This window comes from Aphis gossypii, chromosome 2, assembly GCF_020184175.1.
Source record: "Aphis gossypii isolate Hap1 chromosome 2, ASM2018417v2, whole genome shotgun sequence".
Lineage (NCBI taxonomy): Eukaryota > Metazoa > Arthropoda > Insecta > Hemiptera > Aphididae > Aphis > Aphis gossypii.
Window position 1 is genome coordinate 2,760,942 of NC_065531.1, and position 9,043 is coordinate 2,769,984.

At 27.5% G+C, this 9,043-nt stretch overlaps 2 protein-coding genes across 2 annotated transcripts; both read right to left on the minus strand.

The window, feature by feature from the left end:
• Positions 1-272: 272 nt before the first annotated feature.
• On the minus strand, positions 273-2,145 carry LOC126550517 (uncharacterized). Its single transcript, XM_050202313.1, has 4 exons — positions 2,100-2,145; positions 1,752-2,042; positions 714-1,703; positions 273-289 (listed from the first exon to the last, which is right to left on the minus strand). Exons 1-4 carry the CDS (start codon positions 2,143-2,145, stop codon positions 273-275), a joined length of 1,344 nt encoding a protein of 447 aa, XP_050058270.1.
• A 746-nt stretch (positions 2,146-2,891) lies between these two features.
• On the minus strand, positions 2,892-4,735 carry LOC126550518 (uncharacterized). The gene is made up of 6 exons (XM_050202314.1): positions 4,607-4,735; positions 4,288-4,540; positions 4,034-4,189; positions 3,711-3,898; positions 3,457-3,622; positions 2,892-3,373 (listed from the first exon to the last, which is right to left on the minus strand). The coding sequence occupies exons 2-6, from the start codon at positions 4,295-4,297 to the stop codon at positions 2,892-2,894; spliced, it is 1,002 nt and encodes a 333-aa protein (XP_050058271.1). The 5' UTR covers positions 4,298-4,540; positions 4,607-4,735.
• Positions 4,736-9,043: the final 4,308 nt, after the last annotated feature.

Genomic DNA, 9,043 nt, shown 5'->3' on the forward strand with positions numbered 1-9,043 from the left:
ATTACAAATTAATAATCATTACCTATATCTATACGGAAATTTATATAATATGTGCAGGTATTAGGTATAATATAAAATATAACATAATAATAATAAATAACTTAATAATAGTAAATAAAAAAAAAAAATAGTATAAAATTAATAACTAATAATATACAATATAAATGTAGGTAAATATATATTATAGTAAATAAAAATGAATAAACTTGTGCAATAAAAAATATTAAACAAAATTACAAAGATTAAATATTGATTTTAAAAAAGTAGAAAATTTACCTAGTTGTATTGACTGAATAAAAGTATGCAATTAATAAATTAACAATTAAAACAATAAAAGTAATTTTTAAATACCACCTCTAACTGTTATATATTTTTTTCCACTAGATAAAATATTTATATTATTTGGTATGGAATTTAACAAACAATCATATGAAACAAATATACTTTTGGTAGTATCTACCTCTACCTCATAAGCAAAAAAATGTTCATTGAACATGATAGTATTAAGTTTAGAGCAAAAAAATATTACTTGATCATTATTATAAACAAAATTTCATTAATTAAACAAAAAGTAGGTAGTTCTATTTCATGTATATCTAAAGTCAAAACCATTTTAGGTTGATATCGAGTACCTTTAATATTAATCCATGAATATTTCCATAATGAATCAAATAATTCAATTTTAATAAACACTTTTATTTTTTTGATAATACTCTCAATATCAACAACTGATTGAGGAGGACTGAGTTCTATATTTCTACCTAGAGTACCTTTTAAAAATAAATGATTAAGTTGTAATTGATGTTTTATTGCTAATGTCTTGCAAATGTTACGCCTATTACTTGAAGTATTTGCCGCAATTTTTGATATTCGATGTTTAGCCTCAAAGCGCATTGACCATAAATTTATCAAAGGGCCAAATTTCAACATCATGGTATGGTAATGCAACAAGTAATGATATTTAGGTTTTAGATTGTTCTTACTCAATATAAGATATAGCTCGTTATGTTCAGCAACAAGTGTTTGTAGTAATTTAGAACATTCTTTTTGGAATGATGTGGAAGTAAGTATATCCAAAATTTTTCTTAGTGATAAATAGAGATGCCATACTGGTTCATTCTGAGGAACAAAATCTCCTATAAGTAAACCAAAATACCTAACTAATGACATCATTTCTGAAGCAGAAAGCCTAATTGTATTCTTACAAATATGATCCATATTTAATACACTGGGTTTACTTCCTTTATCTGGGCCATAATCAAAGCTTATTATTCGATTATTTAGAACTTCTAAGGAAAATAATTTTAATTCCAATACATAGTAGGATATTAAGAATGATAAATCATACTTCATTACACCTTCTAATAGATCATGCATCATATCAACACCAACATGATCAAATATTTTAAATCCTCTAACATCATTCCAAACACAAATTCCTGAAACACCACTACTGCTCACATTATTTTCAATCAAATCGAAATTGTAATCATCTACTTGCCTTATAAGTGTTTCATCTACATAACATTGTTTTCTCATTATATCTTTATGAACCTTGCACATTCGACACGGATAGTTTGCTGAAAAACTTTCCACAAAGCCTGTAATACTGTGTATACCAAGATTATCTCCCAAAATAAGGCCCAATTCAAACTTAATATTAGTTAATTCACCATTACTTTCAATATCTATACCTTGTTCTCCTAAAAAGTTTAATTCATCAATAAGAGGTTTGAAAATAATATTGTTACCAAATTTTTGTCTGTCTGTTGAATGAAATAAGAGTGCTAAGAAAATTGTTTTTAGAGTAGACTGTATATGAGGTGGTAAACAAGGTATTGATATATACACAGCACCCAGTTTGTGCACACCAGAATGACTACCAAGAGGGTTACCTATTTCGTAGTCATCAAAAAATAAAAATATAGGTAACACACATTGAGAATCATGTTTTTTCTGTTTTTCTTTCCAAACACTCCCTTGTATGAAATTTATTAAAATTGTTTCACAGTGTATGATGTCATTTATATATTTTAATGTGTCTGATAAAATATTTTTCATTTGAAAAAAATTTTTTAAGACATAACGAATTGGGATACACTGTTGAGTACAATTAATTGGTCTAATTGAAAAAGTATTTGACATTGTGCTTTCATTTAGCCTTTGTCCTATTATATATTCTTGGGGTGGTATATATGTACCAAGTTCAGTGAAATATTTAAATCGTTTATACTCAGTATCTAAATTTATGAAAGTTTTATCAATGTTATCAATTGCACTATTAAAATATTCAAAAAAATCACCACACGATATTTCGTTTTTATCAACAAACAGTTCTAAAATATCTTTTTTTAATGTACTAGTTATACCTCCTATTATTTCATTCAATCCGTCCATAACTTCTTGAACAACATTTCGAGGAATTTGTGAATTAGAATATAATGAAGCTAGAAATTTATTTATTTGTGTTTCTGGTAATTCAGATTCAGTGTTTGAACTGTTTGAAGACTGGGGTGAACTCACTGTGACAACAGTATTACTAGCTACATATATAGGATTACCTGAAGATAGTGATGGAGTACTAATTGATTCATGTGTACTAGATGAATCAATTGGTAAGTATTTAGTATGAGAGGTAAGGTGTTTTTTAAAGGAATTTAATAAGTGGAATGAACGATTACAATCGTTTTCAGCACAAATGTAAACAGAAAAGTTATAATTAAAATGTTTGTATTGAAAATGTTTAATTAAAATGTGAACTGTTAAAAAACATTGTTTGCATATAAAGCATACAACCATTTTGATATATAATGAAATTAAATATATAGTAAATATAATATAAAATAATAATAATAATAATAATATAATATACTATTATGAAAAAAATACACTTAAATTGAAATATCTAGATCACTTATTAATGAATTTACTGTCACATATTCTGTATCCCAAGAAGTTTTTAACTTATAGCAACCTTTTTGAATAAAATACCAAACTGGCTTACTTTCAACAGGATACTCTGCATGAAGGGCATGGATAATTTTGAAACAGCAGTCAACAGCAGTAATAATAGAGTTTACAAGATAATATGTATCATCAACCAAGATAAAATACTGAGCAATATCACTTATTGTTGGTCCTATGATAATAATCAAAGGTTGCAATGTAAAAGCTAATTGTTCATACTTTTGTTTTCTTCTTGTAATAGATTCTTGTAACTCTGCATGTGATCTTAAATGGAGTATGAAACCATCTCGCATTTCACTTTTTGAAGGTCTCCAATTACCTTTTCCCTTTTTCTTTTTAATAGTAACAGGGGAAAATAAAAATGGGAGAACCAAGAATACTGCCACCAAAGAAGATTCTTCGTCTTCTGAAAATATAATAAATTCATTAAAAATAAATATAGTATACTATATACTATAATTTATATATAAATTAATAATAAATATATACCTTGAGCTTGATCTAAGTATTCATTCAATAAGCTTTTGAGCGTTGGATCTCTAAGATTTGTAGAAATACTTTTGGCATGTTCTAAAATTCTGTCTTTATAAATGGGAATATTCTCAAATAAGGTTTGTGTTTTTTCAGGATACAAAAAATTAAAGTCTTCAAGTAACTATAAAAGTATAATAGAAAATGATTGTATTAGTATATTATATAACTATATGAATAAAACTGTATGAATAAACATGCAAAAAACTTACAAGTTTATAACCAACTGGTTTTTTTAATGCTGGGAACTCATTCATATATTGACTGACTGTTTGGGTTTCAGAATTTAATACATTTTTTATTCTATAGCTTTTGGTAATATCCCAATACTTTTCAACTAAATCCCACGGATCAGATGAGTTATTCAACCATTTAATGGGTTCTTCAACATCTTCTATATCTAAACCAAAATGGAATAATTAAACATACATACATAGCTTCAGAGCTACAAAAGAGATATTCAAAGTTATGATAAGATTGTATAAAACTATAAAATTTATAATAATGACCCACTCAAATCATTAATATTATTTACCAGAATTCACTGATGTATTTAGGTTCAGAAAATTTGGTTTAATAGTTGTGGTCCCTCTTGAATGATGTGTTATGACACCAGCTTTCTTAAATTCTCTTCGGCGGTTATTGAAGCAATCCAACAATTTTCCTTTTGCAGCTTTTTTGATTGTAGGTCCTAGTATATATGTAACATAAACAACAACTTAAATTAAAAAGCAAATAGGTATTACTTTAGTATTTAAAGTTAAAATTGAATGTCACAAAATAATTTACCATAGCTCATATATGGAATAAAGTAGGTACTAATATGTTCCTTAGGAAAAATAGAAGTGATTTCTTGAGACAACAATAAAAGCTTTTGGCTGGTTACAATTTTATCTGGTTCATTTTCGAGTTCTTTTCTGACAATTAAATTACATAATTTTCTTCTCCCCAAGTTATCTAATACTCCACTTTCTCTATATTTAAACAAAATACCTTTTCCTTCATTTGAATTGTTCAAATAGTTGAGTACTAGACTTTGTACCTAAAATAAATTTTGGAAGTTAAAAAAAAATTAAATAATTATAATATTTAAATAGCTAAATATTACCGATTCAGAAGATTGATGTATTAGATTCAAATTTGGGTGCTGATTGTTAATTGCATTTGAATTTGATACATTAAGTGTTTGCTGATTATTGGAAGATGTGAAGGAGATTTCAGTATCAGAAGGAGTATCTGTAAGACCTCCAACACTTACCAATGATGATGTAGATGGTGATTCAAAATCAATACTTAATGGGGAAGACATGTCCTTTATCAAGAGGAATAAAATGTTAATTTGAAGTAAAAACAATTAGTTGTGTATTATAATTATATTGAGTTAAATGAAGAAATTACCCATGAAGAATGTTAAAAATACATTATCTAAGAAAATCTAAATATGATGTACCTACCATTGGCGCACACAAGGGAGTTAAGAGGTCATAATCCAAAATTAATTTCTACAAATGCCTCTCTGATCAATAATATGTTATTTCTAAAAAATAAAAAAAGCACAACCCCTTGAAAAAAATTATGTGTGCGCTACTGGTACCTACATAATATAGCATTGTAACGGGCAACTAATCCATGTATATATATATATAGGTATATATATTATATATGTATGTATAAAATAAGTACCTACATATATAACACACATACCTATTGAAATTTTAGAAACTGTGCTTACCATAATAGTAATTTGACTACTTGTGAGATCTAGTACTTTTTTCCATTCATCAATATTTGCCTTAAGCTTGGCTCTATGACCAATTTTTGGAACTAGCTCTTTCATCATTTCCTCACTTAAAATGTTCAAACAAGTAATGTCTATGCCTTCGTCTAACAATAAGTAAATTTGAGTAAAATACCTTTTTTTTGGCTAATTAGTAATTACTAACTCTATCACTACAGGTTGAATTAAGTGATATTATACAATTTGTGCATTTGATCAATAGGTATTGAAATTTAACTATATAAATGTATTTTTATAGAGAAAACTAAAAGAATATTTAGAATTAATTAAGGGACATATTACATCATCAAATATTCATATACCTATCTGGAATTTTGAAAGAATACTAAGAAAATGTACTGCTCAGTGCCCACTTAAAATGCCATAAAAATTATATTTTATAACATTAGACTACCTACCACATTATTAAGTCATATTACAACATATAATATTCCTAACAGTCAAAATTAAATTCGTAAGGTATTCAATTGATTTATTTAATATATGAGTTCATTCAAATCTTACGAATTCACGTTAAACACTAATACACTTATAATTTACTTACATATTTATAATGAATTGTACTTACTTTGAAAAACGTCTATGTATTGCTCCAGCCCCCAAGCTTTTAACATGTTCGCCACATCGGCGTCGGCCATAATATTATAAATAAATTTAAAATTGTAATACACTGAATCAATAAAGCTGTAGGTAACAAAGTTGTACAAAATTGGTATTTTCACTATTCAGCAGTCAGCTTCAGCGTGGTTAGGTCGTGAAAATTCTTGTTTTATCGTCGTGAAGAACGTGAAGAGCAATTTTGTATTTTCGTCTAAGTGCGTCGTGCGTATACAATGAACGCCAAGTCGCCAACCGCGGCAGCGTGGATTCTTATCTTTACTATACGCATGGGTAATACCCACAAAAACCATTGTACAGTCAACAAAACGTTCCGTTATTTTTACCGAATATTAGTTAATTTTATGTAATTTAGTTTATTTACAACTAATCATATTGTAGACATTACCAAACAATAATAGTCTCAGTTACTCCTAGATTGCATACAAATTTAGCAAAACAATTTTGTTGTGTTCACACATTGAGTACTAGTTTAACAAAAATGTATTTGTATCAACCATATAACTTTTACAAATCTAATAAAGTAACCATACCAAATAAACTCTGCAATTATAACCAAAAAATTGGTAGATTTAGATATCAATATGTTACTACTACTAAATATCGTTCAACAGAATATTTTTGTAAATTATTTTTTTCCGTGCGCGCGACAGAGCAGTGGCGGAAATGGGTCCCACCGGGAGTATATTGAACGGATCTTTCGCGAATTCTGCGAGGAGTCGTCTTCGTCAGGGCCGCGTTTCTATAAAGGTACAAAGGGGGAAAGCGTATGTTAGGTATGTGATATATAGCCGTTAGACTTTTTTCCGTGTCCGAGTGTGTACACGTGTATACGTGTGATAATATTAATATACTACCTCGCTATCTTCACTACATAACAATAATAATGATACTGTACTATAATAATATACGGGCGTGTACTATTCGATAGAATATATGTACTGTCGCTTCGCGCATTAAATATTCACAGGCACTGTTCATTGGGCTCTCGCGTATTCATAATTTCTTTTTTCATACCCGTGGCGTATGAAACGTATAACGTGTACGGTTTAACGAAACGTTGTAGGTAGGTAGTTACCCGGAGGACGACTACCTGCAATAGGTGTAGTGTAGGTATTGCAGGAGTCGTTGCGAGAAGCGATGAGGTTCAACTGGAGAATACGTTATTGTGCCCGTGCGACGTGAACGCACATAAAATGATACTTAGATATTATATTATTTAGAAACGTTTTGTCCCGTATATTTTGTCCATGCGGACGTACCAGTATTTCGGGTTATTTTATTATTATTAAAATACCTTCCGTTATAGTTGTTATATTATTATCTTGCTGCTAATTTTTACATCAACGCTTTTGTATTTTATTCTTCACGTTACGACATTTAGTAGAGTTGGTCGACTTGTTTTAAGACATATTGGTATCGTGATTAGAACGATATGGCCCTATTCAATCACTGGTAGGCTGGTTGGTTTTGATTAAGCGTGTTGCGACAGATACCTTGATGGGCTCGTCGACCACATTTAAACCCCCCTAAAAACATTTTACCATCTTAAAATTTAGATATATCCAGAGGACTTTACTTGGACACGGTTCTAGTTATCCTCCAAAAATATATAATAATATGTTATTATAATATATTTATATTTAACTTTATATATAAACAATTCTTATTCACCACTGTTTTAGTTCAATTATATTTATATTTATTGTTGTAATAATACGAAACTGATTTTATATAAAAATATATAACTTATATAAATGTAATTTAAATTATGTCTATTATTTCTTTTAGTAAAATTTATATAGGTATAATAATTTCCGTTTTTAGGGGAATTCACATAAGTATAATAAGTAGATTGTAGAATTACCTCAAGAGGTGGAACCTGGCCTGAGGTGACATTCAAAATTTTAATTTTTTAAATTATTTTTATTAGTATTAATTGTTTTGTTATAATTTTTAACAAACGACACTTTGAATTTCTAAATAATGTAAATTATGCCCTTGAGTTTATATACCAAAATATATTTAGTATTATTTATTGTGAAATTATTGAAAATTGAGATAGTTGAGACGAGACACACGTCATTTCTAATTGTATTATGTTGCAACTGTTGTGTTTTAGATTTAAAAATAGATAAGTTTAATCTGTAGACAAATTGCATCGGCTAATAATATTGAGTGACGAAGATTATTGATAATTATAACTTATTAGTTTTTTAATTTTTATTTACACTTCAACTTTCAGACTATTTCTAAATTAGATGATCTTGTTGCTTGTAAGTATTTAAATATAATATATTATTTTAAATAGCAAAATATAACTGCTAGGCTACTCTTTTTTTTTTTTTTTTTTGAGTTATTTATGTCAACTACTTATATTTTTATTGTAAAATTAGTGTACAGATTGCATATTTATGATGTAAAATATTAAAATAAAAAATTATATATAACAATATACTTAATTTATTTCTATTATTTTATTTCCTATGCACTGTGATACAGACTGCCACTGCTATATTATATATTATTTTGTACACATAGAGATATTAATAGATATTAAAACAATATAAATTAATTTCAGATTAATACAAACATAATTTTGAAAATATTATAATACTCATTGGTAGAATTCATGTAAAAACAAATGAATTATTTTATTTTTAAAATGATTTTTTTAATCTCAGTTTCAATTACAGGAAATTTTAGAAAACTTAATGTTATGCTCTCCACAGATATTCTTCACAGATATTAAGCACATGTATAATTTTATTTATTGTGTCAGTTGAATTAGTTTTTTAAATGCACACTACCTATGCCTATGCAGCTGTGTTAATTCTTTTTGTTCTCGTCATTAGTCTTATATTGTGATAAAACAAATATCATTGTTAGGTTATCTATGGTTAAAATATCAAATATTAATTAGGTACGTATAAAATTGTATTTGATAATTTTTGGTAAATTGACATTATACGTATCTATTGACTCACTAACGTAACTAAATTTAACTAGAAAAGGTTTGCTAGTCTATAATTGTATTGATATAGTTAATTAGTGAATTGTTATAAACAAACAACTAATTTTTATATATTTATAAATACAATTCACCTACACAGCAGTATGTCGTTATAA